We start from the raw sequence: 19,914 nt of genomic DNA, 5'->3' as shown, positions 1-19,914 counted from the left end.
ATTCAGTAATGATTTCTTTACTATGCACTAACATAGAACTTATCTTTCAGTAGGTGGCTTTTTAAAAATGGCTGGGCCCCAGCAGTGGCAAGATGCTCAGGTAGCTGGTAGTGAAAGTGTTAACAGGCCAGGGAAGTGGTGGTACTATAATGAAGGCACGAAGGCACACTTTGGAATAGAATAGAATAGATTTATTTATCATCAACAGGTTATTTTCCCAATTAAAGATGATTCAATAAAACATAATATATAACAAATACACCTTAAGTAAATAACACTAATTTCCTAAAATAATAACCAAGTTCATACTAAATCTAGAGACCTTTTGATATGCATATGTACAAAACATTAAATAAATAAATAAATAAATAAATAAATAAATAAATAAATAAATCTCCTTAAATAATTGACATTATTAAACTACATCTAGTAACATTTACATATATACATATCTTACAGATAGGGCATTACATAAAGGTCCACTGATTCACCCACTCATTCAGTGATGTTAGTGCCCTCACAAGTCATGAGTTAGCCCGAGCCACAGTTCTCACTTTAGGCAGATAAAAAATATACCTTTGCCTAGTGTTGCGACGAGGAACATGTAATGGAATCAGCTCTAGTAATGTTGAGCAATCCACTCTATTCGTCAGACACTTATAAAGAAAGAGGGCATTGGCACATCTGCGGCGTGAGTGCAATGTCCTCCTGCTCATAGTCTCACAAAAAGACTCGTAATCGGACAAAGAGAGAGAAATACCCAAACCCTTGTAGCTGATCGATTTCATGAACTTCATTTGGACTCTTTCCAAGTTTTGTATTAAATACTGCTGAGAGGGTAGCCACACCTCGCAACAGTATTCTAACGATGGCCTGATTAGAGTGCAAAACAAAGTTATTAGAGTTCTAAGAGAAACAAATTTGGCACAATTTATTTTCAGAAAGCCAAGTAATTTAAACCCTTTCCTAGAAATCTTGTCTAAATGTTTCTCGAAGAAAAGACCATAGCAGTTTGAAAGTGTCACACCAAGATCATTTATTTCATTGACACAAGCTATTTGGAAATTGCATAAATGGAAAGGGTAATTTACTGGTTCCAACTTGCGTGAGAATGTAATTGCGTTGCATTTTGAAGTATTCAAACCAAGCAGCCACTTTTTACACCAGTTACTTGGTAGGTTTAAGTCCGACTGTAACAACTTACAGTCCAACTCACTATTGATTACCTTAAAGATCTTTAGATCGTCTTCGGGAAATAGTAGGTTCGAACCCCACTGTCGGCAGCCCTGAAAATGGTTTTCCGTGGTTTCCCATTTTCACACCAGGCAAATGCTGGGGCTGTACTTTACTTAAGGCCACGGCCGCTACCTTCCCACTCCCAGCCTTTCCCTGTCCCTTCGTCGCCATAAGACCTATCTGTGTCGGTGCGACATAAAGCAACTAGCTTTAGATCGTCAGCATAGAGAAGGCAAATACTGTGTTGTATAACTGATATCATTTATGAATATGACAAAGAAAAGAGGGCCCAGTAAAGAGCCTTGGGGGAACCTGAAGTAGGGTGGTACGTCTTTAACATAATACTGTCAGCTTTTACCACGCAAACTCTATTAGTGAGATAGCTTCCAATCCACTCTAAAGCACTTCCTCCTATCTCATATGCTGACAATTTGATGAGTAGAGCATCATGTTGAACTGAATCAAAGGTTTTGGAGAAGTCCGTATAAACAACATCCACTTGTTGCCTCCTATTGAGAGATTCTGAAATGAAATTGATATACACCGCCATATTGAACACAGTAGAGCGTTTTTGTACAAAACTGTGCTGTGCTATATTAATATATTTTGAAACTGAACTGTACAATCTCTTATACACGATCTTCTCTGCCACCTTTGAAATTAGGGACAATAACACAACAGGCCTATAGTTATCAAACACCATTTTGTCTCCTTTCTTGAACACTGGTATGACGTAACCTTTCTTCCACTCACACGGAAAATACCCTGACGAGAATGACATATTTAATAATAATAATGTTATTTGCTTTACGTCCCACTGACTACTCTTTTACGGTTTTCGGAGACGCCGAGGTGCCGGAATTTAGTCCCGCACAAGTTCTTTTACGTGCCAGTAAATCTACCGACATGAGGCTGACGTATTTGAGCACCTCAACCATCTGAGCCACTCAGCCCAGTAATGACAGATTTATTATGATGCTAAGTGGCCTACCTAGCTCAGATGCACATTCTTTCAATACTATTGCGGGTATGTCATCTGGACCACATGATTTGGAGGTATCCAAAGATGCAAGAATTGAAGGTACCTGTACTGGAGAGGTCACTATTGAAGTTAGGCCTATATCACACATGGACGAAGTGGATAGATTACACTGTGCTGCAGGTGAGTGATACTTTTCGAAGGTATCTGCAAAACTGTCCAGGATGCTCCTTTTGTCCTGTAATTCGTTCCCTTCCTGAAGCATAGTAGATGGCAGGCGAGATGACCTCCAATTGTTGTTTACAAAATTCCAGAAACACTTCGGGTTGGCAGCTAATTTCAGTTCCATCGAAGTTATATAGTTTCTGTATTTTTTTGAGCTGAAGACGCTTAAATTCATCGCGTATGGTCGAAAATTGAACATAATCACTATTATGGCCCGTTTTTTTAAACTTTCTTCTTGCCTTCTCCTTTTCTTTTAATTTATCTATTACCTCAGAGTCGTACCAGCATGGGTACTTCCACGTGCTAACTACCCGGGATGGTACATTGTTTTTTATTACAGCGCGAAGGAAGTCGTAGAAAAGGGTTAACGCCTCATCGACGGAGGGGGAGTCCTCGATTAAATTCCAGGGACACAAAGAAAGGAGATCTCTCATTTGGGAAAAATCGGCCTTAGTCCATGCGAACATTAACTTCCTCTGCGGTATGGGGCGCATAACTCGCGGTAATGATAAAGTGAATTCTACAGCTCATTGGTCGGATATAATTACCTTTTCCGTCTCAAAGCAGTCCAAGTGTCCGCAGTATTGATCCGAGATTAGAACAAGGTCCAGGAAGTTCTCGTTTCTTGTTGGGAAGTGACACATTTGCTTGAGTCCAAATTCACTGATGATTTCAAGAAGTAAGAAGAATTCCGCACATCTTTGTTTTATAACGGGACCAGGATTCCAAGCCAAATGCCTGATGTTAAAGTCTCCGCAAACTACAAGGATATCCTGCAGGTTTAAAATAGCTGTGACGTTGGCCAGTGTTGCTCAAAGCAGTCACTTCATCCGGTGGCAGGTAGCAGCACACTACAAACACAGACCTCCCTGATGTTGGGGTGGCCTTGACCGTGAGACACTCCGAGTCTCCCGCCAGCTCTGGCCAGGAAACTGGCCTTAGAGCAGATTTCACAGCAATCATAATCCCTCCCCCTTTCACTTTGCTACTATGGAACTGATGTCTGTCTTGACGAAACACACAGTAATCAGTAGACAACAGTTCATTATCACCAAGAGAATCATTTAACCAACTTTCAACTATACAAATACAATCTTTGCTGGCGTCACTGAAAGCGAGATTAAAGTCCGTCAAAGAATTACACATGCTCCCTACATTTTGGTAGAAGAAATTCATACCGCTGTCATGCTGGGGTCCTGGGTTCAGATGTATGTCACCGAAAAAAACCAATAGAAGCACACAAATCGCTGAACCAGATATCTTTGGGCTAGAGTTCGTCTGTTGTTGTGGTTGTGACGTCACCAGATACATAGTTCCATTTAAAGCCAGCACGTGGGCCGAAATACGAAGCTCCGAACCATTCACAAAAGCGTTTTCCCAACGGTTTTCATATTTCACGACGAAGTCTAGCACATCCTCATCTCGGAGGCAAACTCGAACGTGATACTACATTTGAACACTACTGATAGACAAAAGACACGGAGCGATACCGACACGCGACTACTCCCGGACACCATCGCTACTGGCTCTGCATTATGTGCAGTCTGGGGTTATCCAGCTGGAAAGTGGCCCCGAGGATGCCTTAAAAGTACGGAAGGATGACTGGCTCCAGAATGGTGTAAATGTAAGTGGTATTCATTATGGGGTGCTGTACTGATTCATATGACAGACAATCTGCTGGCGTACCGTACCTATTGCTTTGGTACCCCAAATTGGAATGTTATATGTTAAACAGTATTCCACCGGGCGAGTTGGCCGTGCGCGTAGAGGCGCGCGGCTGTGAGCTTGCATCCGGGAGATAGTAGGTTCGAATCCCACTATCGGCAGCCCTGAAAATGGTTTTCCGTGGTTTCCCATTTTCACACCAGGAAAATGCTGGGGCTGTACCTTAATTAAGGCCACGGCCGCTTCCTTCCAACTCCTAGGCCTTTCCTATCCCATCGTCGCCATAAGACCAATCTGTGTCGGCGCGACGTAAAGCCCCTAGCAAAAAAAAAAAAAAAAAAACAGTATTCCTGATGCAAGTACACTCTCCCAGACATCTCACCCCCTCCATCACATATGGGCTGAGTGGTTCAGAGGAGAGAAGCATTGATCTAAGTCTAAGTTGGGTGGGTCAGTCCCGGCTCAGTCCAGTGGTATTTGAAGTACTCAAATACACCAGACTTGTGTCAGTAGATTTACCAGCATGCAAAGGAACTGCAAGACCAAATTCTGCATCTCTGAAAATTGTAAGAGTAGTTGGTGGAATGTAAAACCAATGACATTATTATGTCCTTTGCACACAGATTTTCATGTCATTTTCTTTTAAACGGAAGCATGATTTGTCTTCAAAGACAATGTGCTGTTTGTCACACCATTTGTGTTGTTTATTGCAGTACTTCAGCTTAGTAGTCATGTTCGAGGGCATCTATAATAATCTGTGGAAAAGCAGACATGCACATGGTCCAGACTTGTGATACTACGTTGTCTGGACTGTACTGTGATAGCTGACATGGGAAATGTGTAAACATGTGCTAATACTGTTGTGCTACGTGATTGGCCAAAGCCATCCTCTTGAGATGACAGTCTTCTCTCAGCTTAATCTGCTTCTGACAACCTAATCCTTGCAGGATACTATCCTCATTTTTCCGTATTGAAAGTCAGTTAAAGTAGAACAATAAAACTTTGATTTCCACCTATTCAATACTTTAAAAGCAATTATAAAATATGGATCTCATCCTTATTTTATTGCTAAATTATTAAAAACATAGGACATGTTTTGTTCAATTATTGAACATCTTCAGCTATACACATTTTTAACAAGGTTAAAATCGGTAACATTATTCTAATAATTTGCAACTTATTGTTTAACTGCTAACAGACTTAATCATAATAACTATTAAAATTCTTTTGAATATAAAACATTATCTATTACGTAGTCTTATTAAAACAATATCACTATTTGTAGAGTTCAAAGCTTTAAAAACTTTGTTCTAAATTTGAAATACAATGTCACAAGTTAGTCAGATATAAATACATTTATAATCTGTTGAAGTTGTTGAATATTCTAAAATTATTTGTTGGATACACATTAAAATCTTTTTGCTACCATTGGTGTGAACTTTACCACACTTTGTACCTTATGAATATAAAATCTTGGTGCACTCTCAAAACAGTTGAGTGTGGGTGTGACTAACATTCTTTTCATCCATAAATTAACCAAATGAAGCACACTGTTGATTATTATTTATAAATTTGTTGTACTTTAAATCTTTAACGTCCAATTGTTCAAATTCACGACTTGCTTGTAAACTTTAGCAGTGTAGAGCAATTCTTCAAAACCTTAGCATGAACTCTGTCAAATGGTGACAGTTATTGAATAGGTGGAAATCAAAGTTTTATTGTTCTGCTTTAACCTGATCCTTCTCTTTGCATGTTACACCCCTCTTCATACCATTCCCTACAGATTCTAGCTATGAGATACACTGTGCCCTTCATATTGAGCAATGTCTCCGTAGGACACGCTTGCAGTCTCTCATGCTGATAAAGCAACCTCTGTTGAAGTCGCTGATTTACCTCTATGGCTGTCCTCACACAAGTATATGGTAATCTCACTGCCTGTTGACCATCTGACTTTCCCATTAAGCCGCACAGCTCTTATAACCGGATGGCAAGTGGCGATAGGTTCATGATATTACATTGTCCAATTGGCTTAGACTAGATATGTATGAATGAACAACTCTATATTGCCCAATTTACATACATAGTAAAAATAAACAAATGCAACTTCTGTTAGGTATTCCGATTTTTGTAAAGTAAACTCGTGTCCTCATCCCGAGGTGGTGCAGCACTTTTCAGGCACATCCCCGTTGGAGGTGAGCTGCATGTACCATTTTAACCATGTACCAGCCCTCCGCTGCCGTTCTTAAATTTCTGGCAGTACCGGGAATTGAATCCGGACCCCCAAGGATGGCAGCTAATAGTGCCAACTGTTAACTCTACGGAGGCAGACTTCTGATTTTAGTGGCTAATAGTACATAAAAATGTTGAAGTTGATAATTTCATTGTCTTTCCCCCTTGCAGCAACAATCACTACACCATCAAAATTAGAATATTATTGATTTATAAATACTTGATATAATTTTTAGAGTTATTAGGGAGAGTTAAAAGTTAGGTTACATAGAAACTGCTGGGCTGAGTGGCTCAGACGGTTGAAGTGCTGGCCTTCTGACCCCAACTTGGCAGGTTCGATCCTGGCTCAGTCCAATGATATTTGAAGGTGCTCAAATACGTCAGCCTCGTGTTGGTAGATTTACTGGCACGTAAAAGAACTCCTGCAAGAGAAATTTCCGGCATCTCTGCTACTCCGAAAACCATCAAAAGTAGTTAGTAGGACATAAAAACAATAACATCATTATTATTACATAGATGTGGCGTAGGGATGTGGCGAACCCATCACCCAGTGGTAAACCACTGCAATCAGCCACCTGAGTATTGGCGGGAAAACCATAACTATTCGGGTAAGGAGGAAATGCCTGCCCGCAGCCGGAGAACATCTTGAGGCCCTCCAGGGCTAACAACCTTCGTTGTATGTAGAATGAGCAATTTGCTCCAAGCTAAGCTAAAGCTTCTCAAGCATGATGGTAAAACAAAGACATGAAGTTAATACCCCAGGTGGCAACTTTTCAAAGAAATCCACCGTCGCCGACAAGCAACGCATGAATCCCGTTCAGATTCTGGGGGGGATGCAGCATCATGCTAAAGACGAGTTGGAGCGTCTTGGAAATCCTGAACAGTCACGAAAGCTGAAACCGATATCTAAGACTTTTTTGGCAACGTTCAACATAAACAGTTTAATACAAACTGGTAAGATGAAACAGCTAACCAATGCCCTCCACGAAAATAAAATCGCAGTAATGGCTCTGCAAGAAACTTGCTTCACTGACGAAGATACGTTTGAGTCTGAAGGGTATCGGTTCTTCAAGAGCAGATCCCATAAGAGAGTAATGAGAAACACCCCTATCTTCGGTACAGCTTTTGCTGTCAACACCAGAATTCTTAGGTCAGTCTCAAATTTTGAAGCTGTTAATGATAGGTTATGCCTTCTACCCTGCGTTGTGCAAATAAAACATATACGCTAGTCAATGCACATGCTCCAACTAATGAACAAAACAAAAAAGACCTGGAAGGCACAGATAGATTCTGGAACATCCTGGATGCCAAATTAGCGAAAATCCCAAAGCACCACGTCAAGATCCTATTGGGTGATTTTAATGCACAGATAGGACGTGAACGGAAACAGAGGAAAGTTGTTGGGCTCTACCCAGCACACAAAAGAACCAACAAGAATGGAGAACGCCTCGTTGAACTATGTGATAACCACAACCTCCAACTGATGTCAACACACTTTCGTCACTTACCAAGAAAACAGATGACATGGAGATGCCCAAACAAAACAATAGGAGAATTCCAAATAGACCATGTTGCTATATCTCGAAGATACAGTCCAGAAATCATGAACGTTACCATAAAAAAAGGGAATAAACATAGACTCAGATCACTATGTATCAGTAATCAAGTTTCGGCCAATCCCTCTCAACAAAAATAAGAACGAACCTACCATAATTCGCTTTGACACAAAAAGCTCAGAGAAAGAGAGAATGAATTCAAGGAACTTGCCCAACCAGTGGAAAAAGACTTCAACAGCACAAGAAAGCAGATGATACAAGCTGCAAAAGGAGTGGCGGAAATCAAGAAGGGGAAGAAGCACACGTGGTGGAACGATAACTGCGAGAAGACCTTAGGGGATTGTCTGAATGCCTGGAAAAAGTATTACACCTCGAAAAAAGAAGAAGATTGGAAGATGTACAAAACACAACAAGCACAAACAGCAAAAATAATACGCAGTGAGAAACGCAGGTATGAAAAGGAACTACTGGACAAGATTGAGCAAGACTTTCATAGAGGTGAGACCCGTGAATACTTCAGAAATTTTAAAAAGAAGGTACAAGGATACAGGCACCTTCCCTTTGCTTTCTAAGGAAAGATAGAACTCTTACAACATCAAATGAAGAAAACTGCAAAATCTTAGCTAAGTATTTTAACGACCTTCTAAACTGTGAAAAACCAGCCAACCCCATCAAAACAAACAAACCAGTGAGCCAAAACCTGCCATCTTCTCCACCAAATCGTGATGAAATCAAACGCCACATAAAGAGACTGAAAAATAACAAGGCTGCTGGTGAAGACTCCATGATTGCGGAACTGTGGAAACATGCCCCGGAAGAAGCAATTGACATCCTACACCAAACCATTGTAGATATATGGGAAAAAGAACAACTACCAGAGGACTGGAAGCTAGCCTTGATCCATCCTTTACACAAGAAAGGAAATATAAGAGATATGAACAATTACCGTGGAATTTCTCTTCTGCCAGTACCCTACAAGATCCTGTCACTATCCATCCTTGAAAGACTAGAACAGCAAATTGAGCACAAACTCGGGGAATACCAAGCAGGTTTTCGGAAAGGCCGATCAAGTGCAGAACAAATACTTAACCTAAAAACCATAATAAGATACCATATGCTGAGAGGTCGAACCTATGTATTGCACCCGTCATACCGGGCTCAGCTCAGCCGGTGAGCGAGGATCTCCTGGGGTAGATCGTTCGCTTATCGTCTGGGCGGAAAATTTTAAGTGCAGGGATAGATGATGAACTAGTGGCAAATGAAAGAAAACTAAATAGGTTTCACACATTTATTGCAACTACTGCTCTTCTCAAATTCTACAAATAATTTACAAAATCTAGGAACTTTTCGTATGATTCATCTTCTTTTATGTTGTTCTAACATGGACACTCTATCGATAAATGGAACAGCAAATGCCTGAGTCTGTAAATATCATATTTAGATTTTAGTTAAAAATTAATTAAATGACTAATAATAATTAATTTGAGATTATCTCTTCCATTAATAATTAAATGATTTGAAAATAAAATTTCCTTCCTCAATGGACTTCATTTAAATCGAGTTTGAAAATGATCATTTTCACTCCTTTCTAAAAATTAAAAAAAAAATTCTTCCATGAAATTTTGGTTGAATCGTCTTCCTTAGCCTTTAAACTAGTTAATAAATTCCCTTTCATAATTATTCAGTAATTGATCTTCACACAATAACTTGGAATTTGACATCATGTTAACCTGCGTTTACCCATTGATTGATAATAATTGGTTATGTCACGCTTACAAATTCTATTTTGTGAATTCAATCCACTGACATGGCCTGTACTTATTTATATGTATTCACTAGTTAAGACCGTATTCTTCCTTAAAAATGAATAAAATTCATTAAAGGTTTATATTCTATTAAATAGTGAACCACTGAAGTTGGCATAAAATTGGCCAAAAATCCACGAAAACAGCGAAGAGCATCGTCACAAATATGGACCGTAAAATTACAATGAGCAAAACATAGACAAATCACACACACTACATTCACACAAAGATACACGGAAATATTATATACATATTTACACGAAGGCTAGCCCTTGATTATTATTTTCAAGTTTATTCAAAGTCGGGGAAATATTCTCATGATGACAATATCGTGGGAAATTCCTCTCATCAACTTGAGATGTGATAGAGCAATGATTATCACTTTATTGAAGAATTCAGTCATACGACGATGTTCATGGAAAATTTACGAGCAGAAATCATCCGAAAATTATCGACAAAATTGCCTAAACACAGGTCAGAATTAACATTACGCGCACGCGGTTCATGAGCTGCGATATTTATTTTTATCCTTCCACCATAATTGTGGCTCTCAATTAATCTGCGCTCACAACGAAGGAATTATGTCAGGTAACACATTTTCTTCTTAAATTGACTCAACAATGGATGCACAACTTATCTGCTAAATTCTATAATATCCATCTACCAGTCAAATAATTATAATAGCACAGCAAAAATACATAGATGTATCGGTCAGATACTGCCATTTCCCAGGCCTAAATTAATACAAAATGACCACACATCAATCTTATTCAATAATAATTATTATTATGCTCATGACCTTAGGTGTTCCTTTACGTGATAATTAGGTTAAGTTATTTTATTATTATTATTATTATTATTATTATTATTATTATTATTATTATTATTATTATTATTATTATTATTATTATTATTATTATTATTATTATTCCTGGCCGCGCGAGATTATACATGCGAAAGCTACTGCACGACAATATTTCAGATGACTCTATCGCACTCGAAATCCAACCATACATCGTATAATCGAGGAATGAACTCTGATATAATGGAATTCACGAAATTACTGTCCCATCTGATCTCAATTCAAGTATAAAAATTATTCAAATAATCCTAGTTTAACGTTGAGGTCGTATTACTTTTCTTTCTCCTGCCACAATGAACTCGGGACAGTTGAAACATTTCTTGATGACATTCACTCAAAACAAGCTAATAGGTTCAAAATACACACACTCATCATCCCAAACTACCTTCACCAAGAAAGAAGAGATGGAAAATTTCTAACTAATAGAAATTCTGCTAAGCAAATACGTAGAGGCTATATCATTACATTTTACATTTTACAAATAGAAAGAAAGAATAACAATGTTTAAATATTACTTGGTGGTGACTGTCGATCGTAGAACTCGGGCTGATGACCTAGTGCATTACCGCGTTACGCACCATCGATCCTGGTCTCGCCCGTCTGAGCTGCTTCACATTCTACTCGTTCATTGAGGACACGTTGGCACGCTGGAAACCACACCATTCATATTGTAGGAAGACAGGCATCTTGACTTGCACTCGAACCAATAATCTCCTCTGTAGAATTTCTTGCGAAAGTTGAAACTGAAAATTAAGTCTGAGACAAGTCCAACACATACACCGCTGTTTGACGAGATGGAAAAGCAACTTATCTTTTGATATCTTCAGTTAATTGTAAATAGAATCTGTGAATGTCTGAACTGCTATCTGTAACATGTTGGGAGCTCTAAATAAGGTGAAGTTCTCCAGTGAGCAAAGTGCGTCTTTTCACGTCTGTAGTTGAAGTCAGAATAAAACCCCACTCGTCGCGTTCAGGGGTAGAAAATCCAGGGTAAAGTTTCCTTAGGAAAATCCATAATTCATCGTCTTAAGACAGGGGTGTGTCTTTTCATTATACACGATTGGTCACTTCATTAACTTCACACGAAATTTACCACCTAATTGGCTGCCATAGTCAGACGTCATATAACCTTGCTAGTATTGATCGAGTGTTAGACACATATTTCGCCTGATCACGTGGTGTTCACGGCTGATTTGAAGGTCGACTGGCTAGCGGTATCTGCTTGTTTCCTCTCGCTTGCCCTCAGCTGGGATTTCCATGCACCTGGTAACTGGTTCTAGTCGACTCAACGTGCTAAAACTCCCTTCCTGGTTCACGAAATAATGTTCCAATTCACAGTAGAAATAAAATATTCTCCCTTAAATGATTTTTACCACTTTTGAAGGGGACAGTATCTACATTTGTAGACTTCAGGAAAGCATACGACTCCATCGACCGTGATGTGTTGCTTAACATCCTTGCAGAAATGGGAGTCGATGAGAAACTGCTGGCGATAATAAGGGCAACACTAACTAATACCAAATCCAAAGTAAAATTCCAAGGATGTCTCTCTGAACCCTTTGAGATCAAGACAGGCGTTCGACAGGGAGATGGGCTGTCACCTCTTTTGTTCAACTGCGCACTTGAGAAGGTAATACAGGAGTGGCAAAAGACGTTAAAAGAAAGAAACCTTTACAAACCCGTAAGGATTGGGACAAAGAAAAATGGAGTGGAAATAGATTGCTTAGCGTTCGCTGATGATATAGCCCTTATGGCAGAAAATTTCGAAAGTGCAACAGAACAGATCAATGTGTTGAAGGAAGTAGCAGAACAAACAGGTTTACAAATTTCCTTTCAAAAGACAGAAGTAATGTCAAATATCAAAGATGATACGGCACAACTAAACACCAAATATGGAACGATAAACTGTGTTAGTAAATTTAAATACCTTGGGGAATGGATTCAGCAAAATGGACTTGACAAAGAGGCCATAGCAGCAAGAATCAAGAAAATGGAAGTCACTTTCCAAACCACCCGCAACATTTACAACAAAAAGTGCTTTTCCCTGAACACAAAAATTCGTCACTACAACACTGTCATCAAACCAGTATCACTGTATGCATCTGAATGCCTTATCCTGTCCAAGAAATGTTTGCTTGTGGATTTAGAGAGGAGAGAAAGAAAGATCCTACACACTATACTTGGTCCAAACTACAAAAATGGCATCTACATTAGAAAATCCAGGCAAGAAGTATACTCTAAGATAGAGAAGATCACGGACACAATGCGTAAAGGCAGAGTTCGCTTCTACGGTCATATACGACGGATGATCAACTCTCGATGGACGAAACGTATCTTTAGTATATTTGACGCAAAACCAAAAATGGCAATGCCATGGTACATTAATGTCAAGAAAGATCTTAAAGAACTGGGCCTACAAGCAGAAGATGCACAAGACCAAAATCTTTTCAGAGCAGCCATCATGACTTTTGGGACTTTCCGGGACGAAAAACGGGCAACTGGTGCTAAATGGACAGAAGAACGTCGTGCTAAACACAGTGAGCTAATGAAGACGGTGTGGATCAAGCGAAAGATGAACAAATGCCAGAATGTAAAGTGAGGCTTATCGTGGTCCCTAGTTGGCCGATTAGCGAAGTTGAATGAATGAATGAATTGAATTATATAGATGACTTACAAGCTAATCCATGCAAGGTGGACTATGAATTTGCCACTGCCAGCAGGCCTGAAGATGGTTTTCCGTGGTTTCCCATTTTCACTCTAGGCAAATGTTGGAGCTGTATCATAATTAAGGCCACGGCCGTCTCCTTTCCACTCCTGTGCTTTTCCATCCCATTGTCGTCATAAGATCTCTCTGTGTCAGTGGAATGTGAAGCAAATTGCATAAATAGACTATAAATTCAAGATAAGTGGTATGAAAGCAGGGATGGCTGCAGTACTTGTGAATAGGAAATAATGAATATGTGTTCATTCGCAGCAGCATGCAAAATGAACACTGAAAATCATACCAGTCTATAAGGAAAATTAATTGTTGCAACTTTGAAACTTTTGGTATGTGTTTTTTGAATCTATTTTCTGAAGCACAGTAGACAGTCCTAGCATACATAGGCCAACCCAAGATGCATTGGATTTTAAGGCATTGTAATACTGTTAAATAAGGATGATTTATGTAGTCTTTATGACCGATATAAGTACTTGAAAAATGATTTTTTTTTTTTTTAAGTGTGTTTTGTTTGGGGTTCATTATGTTGTTTTCTTTAATGCTCTTGCAATTAAATTTTGAGATCAGCATTTTAGCATTATATGGAAGAAACATTATGTATACTGTAAAACCTTAAGTTGAAGGAGGTAGCCATTTCCTAGTCATTTCCCTTTCTTTACTAAGTTCTGTTTCTAATGTCAGTAACTTTGCTATTGTCTTTCATTCAAAACATAACAGTTTTCTTGAAAAGCTTGCCATATTGGGTTTTGTGAGATTGTTGGCCTATTGTCTTATTAGTCACCACAGTTTTTATATATCATCCATAATTTTCCAAATTTATGTGATTATGAGGGTAGTCAAACAGTTCCTTTTCTGTGCTGTCCCAACTCATTTTGAAGCAAGTTCTAACTTGCCATACACTTTTCTCTTTGGTTTGGTTCCCCATAAGATGACTTGCTAGTTTTGAGTATTCTTCTTCATTCCATATACAGTTGCTTTTAGTTATGTCAACAAATAAATCTTGTAAGTTAAAGTGATAGCTCTATTGATCATTCTCTCTTTACTAGGCATATCAGACTAAGATGGAGGATGCGCTGCAAGAACTTCAGAGAGAAGATCCAAGTGTCTCAGTTTCAACCAATGTTCAGACTGGACAGACAATACTTGCAGGTACATATATTATTAGAGCCTTATCTAAAGTGAGTACCAGTAGTACAGTGATATGATGGAAAAGAGGGATGAAAATTTCAAGTAAGCTTCCTGTTATTTTGACTTGACTGCAAGTCATATGTTGAAAGATAGAAACACATAATTAAAACAAACACAAAGCCTGGTCAGCATCAGAACAGGGAACAGTAGAATGAGGAGACAAGGGCAAACATGAAAACTAAAAATGATGAAGACAGTCTCCACAAATTCATACGCTGCAGTCTTCAGAACTTGACTGTTGAATTCTGGATGCTTACTTCAGGCAATTGGAAATAGAAATTTGAAGTTTTTTTATATAAAATTGATAGAATATCTTTGTACACTGTTCTTATCAAGGACTTTGACATCATTCCTGTTCTTTCCCATTTCTTTATACTTCTTACTTCTCCTTACAGGTGATAGTGGTCGTGTAGTTTTACATTGTGTTTCTTTTTATGCTCCTGTGAATAAATTTTTCACCATCCTCATCCATATCATTGGTACCGGTACCAAGAAAGATCCTTTTGTGGAGCTGGGAATCAAACTCAACACTGCTGAGACAGATACAGTCAATCGTAAGATCAGATTAGCTATCCAAAATCTACTAATATTTAAAACTGTTTGAATTTTTACACCTCAGAGATCATCAGTAAAGCTGACTAAATACAGTCTAGCAAATAATTGCAATCATCTTGTAAATGACACTTCACTAATTTAATCATGAGAAGATTCTTCTTTCTTTCTTTCTTTCTTTCTTTCTTTCTTTCTTTCTTTCTTTCTTCTTCTTCTTCTTTAGCATTTGTCCCACGTGATGGCAGGGTCCACTGTCTTTCTTCCTTCTGTGCAATATCCAAATATGATAATTGGTAAATTCATTTAAATTTTCCAATATTTATATACGACGTACCAATTATAATATCTGTCCTTAAATAATCATTAGAGCTAGGATTTTGATGACCTAAAAATCACCATAATATGCACACAGACAATACTGTTATGACCTAAAATTTATAAAAATTTGCACGGTAATATAAAAAATATGACCTAACAATATTATAAAATGAAAATCCACAGCCTATTTCCAGTTCCAACCAGGTCAGGAATGGAATGAATGAAGCCTCCGCCTAGCGGTGAGGATCAGAACTATGCCAGTTGACGAAGCTTGTCACTTCTCTGGGGCAATGATTAATGACTGACAGATGAAATGAAATGATATTGGAGAGTGTTGCTGGAATGTAAGATGACAGGGAAAACCAGAGTACCCAGAGAAAAACCTGTCCTGCCTCTGCTTTATCCAGCAAAAATCTCACATGGAGTGACTGGGATTTGAACCATGGAACCCAGCGGTGAGAGGCCAGCACCCTGCCACCTGAGCCATGAAGGCTATCTAACAATTTTTTTTTTTTTTTAAGTTGCTTTACGTCACACCGACACAGATAGGTCATATGGCAACGATAGGATAGGCCTAGGAGTAGGAAGGAAGCGACCATGGCCTTAATTAAGGTACGGCCCCAGCATTTGCCTGGTGTGAAAATGGGAAACCACAGAAAACCATCTTCAGGGCTGCCGACAGTTGGATTCAAACCCACTATCTCCTGGATGCAAGCTCACAGCCACGTGCCCTTGACCGCACGGCCAACTCGCATGGTCCTAACAATATTATATTTGAGGTAAAATGTTGAAGTCGGTTTATGACAGTGAACTACCATATTTCCTCACCTATTAAACATCCTTGTTTTTTCCACTTTCATAGCCACAAAAAGTAAGGAAAGTCCAATATGTGATAGTCTCCTATTTCATGCAGTGACTTCTGGGTATAAAAAACAATAAATGACATGTGTGTGCATTCTACACTTATTCTTCAACAAATTTTATGATTGTATTCTGTAAGTCATATGTAGTAAGATAGAAACACATAATTAAAACAAACACAAAGCCTGGTCAGCATCAGAACAGGGAACAGTAGAATGAGGAGACAAGGGCAAACATGAAAACAGACGCTCGGCTGATGTTCGTCTCCTGTGCAATGGCCCGTGTGGTAGTATTGGAAGGCAGTATTTCTAAATTTTTTAATGTTTAAATTTTAAAACATGACTTTTACGCCTACATACCGGCTGGTCCACCAGCCCCTTGCGATCCAGTTTTATGCATCCCTTCACATTTACTACAATTCTGAAAGGCATCGGTCCCTCTCCCTAAACCGGGATAATATAGCGAGATGTGTGTTTATGGGCTAGAAGACAGCAGGAATCGTGAGCACCACTATTAATTCATTATGGGCACCTCGAATGAACCCGTAAAATGTGTACAGATACGCAGAACACGTACTTTAAAACAGGAGGTGCACGCACAGACCAGGAGCACGGTACTGTATAGGCTGGGAAGTGGGTGCCGTAGGTCAAGTGTCGCAGTAGCTCACATGGCAAACGGGCGGGGAGATATGTGATAGTGGATAGTGCTCGAGGTAGGAGGTTTGAATCCTACATAAGAATTTTTTTTAACAGCAAGTTGCCTGGGATGTGGTAAGGTTGCATACTTGATAGCTTCCAAGGACTAATTTGTTTATTTGACCCTGAAAAGGGCCGTTGGTATGGAGCTGGGTTGATAGAGCCTAGGAAACATGTGACAGGATTTCAGTTATCCACGTCGTTTAAGGCAGCACCTGCTCAAACTGACTACCTCCGTGGTCAGTAGAGAGCTGCGTGCAATGTTGTAAGGACCGTCTGGTTCGTTACAACATCTCTGGCGAAGCAGATAGGCATGCCTCGGTGATGAGCTGTCTAAGGCGACAAGGACTGGCCAGCTCCTGTGCATACACCTGTTGTTTTACATGGCCCCACAGAAAAAAATCCAGGGGCGTAAGATCGCGCAATCTGGCGGGCCAGGGGACAGGTCCTTCCCTTCTTATCTATTTATCAGTTTACATCGCTTGGAGATGGTTCCAGACGACCACCGCCACGTGCAGTGGAACTCCGTCATATTGAAACCACATCCTGCAGCGATGAAGGAGTGGCACGTTCCAAAAATGGTGGTAGTTCATCTTGGAGAAACCACAGATAGCATTGGCTGGTCAGATGGCCCTCAAAGAAATGGAGACCAATGAGGTGATCACCCATGATTCCACTCCATACAGTACATTCACGCCTCACTTTAACTGAAAAATTGTCTGTCGCACCCAATGGGGATCATCCACACTCTAGTCATGCACATTACCGAGCTCGATAGCTGCAGTCGCTTAAGTGCGGCCAGTATCCAGTAATCGGGAGATAGTGGGTTCGAGCCCCACTGTCGGTAGCCCTGAAGATGGTTTTCTGTGGTTTCCCATTTTCACACCAGGCAAATGCCGGGGCTGTACCTTAATTAAGGCCACGGCCGCTTCCTTCCAATTCCTAGGCCTTTCCTATCCCATTGTCGCCGTAAGACATATCTGTGTCGGTGCGACGTAAAGCAAATAGCCAAAAAAAAAAAAAAAGTAATGCATATTATGGTGATCAACGGTTCCATTGTTGTGGAATTGTCCATAAATAAGAGAGTCACTAGTAAAGTAGGATCAGTGTCCACATGCTGTAGGATCCATTGACAGAATGCCACCCGGGCATCGAAATCATGCCCATGGAGTGACTGGTGTAAGCGCAGATGGTACAGGTGAAACCGATGGGTATGCAATATCCGCATAACAGATGCTTGGCTGATGTCCGTCTCCTGTGCAATGGCCCGTGTGCTAGTATTAGGGTTACACCGGATAGCGTCAAACACGACCTCTTCATTGTCAGCAGATGTCACAGGATGATAATAATAAAGGAAATTTAAACTTCATGAGATCCGATAAGTTAAATAGAACACACACACACACACATGATCAAGACTGCATAAACAAGATCGAGATATAAATAATATTCAAAATTGTTAGGTGTGGGGATCGACCTATTCAATACAAGAAATAGTGATAATTATAAAGTCATCACATATTCATTTTATTTGGGACCGGTTTTGGCAGTGGGGTATGTCATCATCAGCCTAGGAAGTAAGACAAAGACATTGGACATAGAGTACATTATATTTCTTAAAATTATTAACAATACTTTTTCAAATGTACGTGCTTGGGAACTGAATTACTTTACACATGTACAAGGGTTTTTATCATTAAAATTGAATATATAAAGTTGTACACAAAAATATTTGTACAGTTAAAATTACAAAAGTGGAGTGAGCTTTTTTCACATTGTAAGAACAATATGGGTCTTTAGCTACTTTGTAGTCATAGTGGTATATATGAAATTGAGTTTCTTAGTTTAGTAATAACATTTGTAGTCTTTATAGATAGGCTGATGGACTAGTTACAACAACCAGTTGTTTACTTAAAGTTCCTCGTGAATGTTCAGTAATTATTCAACTTGGATATAGCAATGTGTGAAGCTTAAATAAATGTCTTATATGGCTAAAATATAGTATGGTTTCTCTGTCACAGCTTATTATATCCACAAAAGTTCAGTTCAGTAAACAAAAAGGAAAAGTCCATTGTATAGCTTGGTCTGCATGTCTGCAGGTATTAGCTACTTTCCAATTTTTATGGTACCTATATGTAAAATTTGGTTTATCTATTTGAACATCTTGATTCAATTTTTAAACATTTGTAATCAATATAAATATGCTGATGTGCTAGTTGCTACAGCCTGTTAAAGAAGTTCCTCATAAATGTGTACTAATTAAAATTTCTGAGGCATTCAACTTGGACTTAACATTGTGTGAATTTTGTATAAAAATCTCATATAGCTAAAATCTAATGATATGACACAGTATCACAGGTTATTATATCCCTAAAGGTTCATTAAGTGAAATGGGTAAGTTCGTTATATGGCTTGGTTTTTGCGTGATCGTAAATTGCGACTTAAAAATTGTAAGTTAATATAAAAGAACAGGCGAGGTTTTGAGAGAGTAATATTATCGAGTGAATCTTGTAAAAACTCTGGAAGTATCTCGAAGCAAAGACGGAACCTAAAAGAAGAAATTGAGCCGCATGTTAGCATGATGAATGAGAAATGCCTGGAAGAAATTGTATATAAATAGAAACTCACCTCAAGTGCCAAGTTGAACATTGAAGAGTAAGAGAGGAACTGATAAGTTCAGGAACAGACAGCAGGCCATCAGAGAGAACAGGGGGAGGCGGAGCGTATTAGGTCGGGGAAGGGGAGGTTGCGGCAGAGGAGGGACATAGATCGGGAGGGCGGGAACTACGTTAGGGGTAATAAGCAAGCGTTTTATGGATTATTTTGTGAATTGATTGATTTTTTGGTAATTTCAGATTATTAATTCTTGAGATAAGTGTGTCAAACAGAATTGTGGGTTTTTCAGATATGTCATTAAGAATAAGGTTTGGGTTATAGTATTGATCGAGAAGGATGAAACATTGTTCAGTTAGATTGAGTATTAGGCCCTTATTGATTATTTCAGTAATATCTATATCATTATTG

At 39.1% G+C, this 19,914-nt stretch overlaps 1 protein-coding gene across 2 annotated transcripts in view; it reads left to right on the top strand.

Annotated features, from left to right (window-relative positions):
* The window catches only part of mRRF2 (mitochondrial ribosome recycling factor 2), a 370,843-nt gene that overhangs the window by 161,694 nt on the left and 189,235 nt on the right, over window positions 1-19,914 (top strand). For both annotated transcript variants that reach the window (XM_067139519.2, XM_067139520.2), the window contains exon 9: window positions 14,323-14,425. In XM_067139519.2, the coding sequence (XP_066995620.2) occupies window positions 14,323-14,425 (103 nt within the window). The remainder of the gene's footprint in view (window positions 1-14,322; window positions 14,426-19,914) is intronic.

This window comes from Anabrus simplex, chromosome 2 (genome assembly GCF_040414725.1).
Source record: "Anabrus simplex isolate iqAnaSimp1 chromosome 2, ASM4041472v1, whole genome shotgun sequence".
In the NCBI taxonomy this organism is placed as follows: Eukaryota; Metazoa; Arthropoda; class Insecta; order Orthoptera; family Tettigoniidae; genus Anabrus; species Anabrus simplex.
Note: the sequence above shows the minus strand (reverse complement) of the source record. Positions and strands in the feature narration are given on the sequence as shown.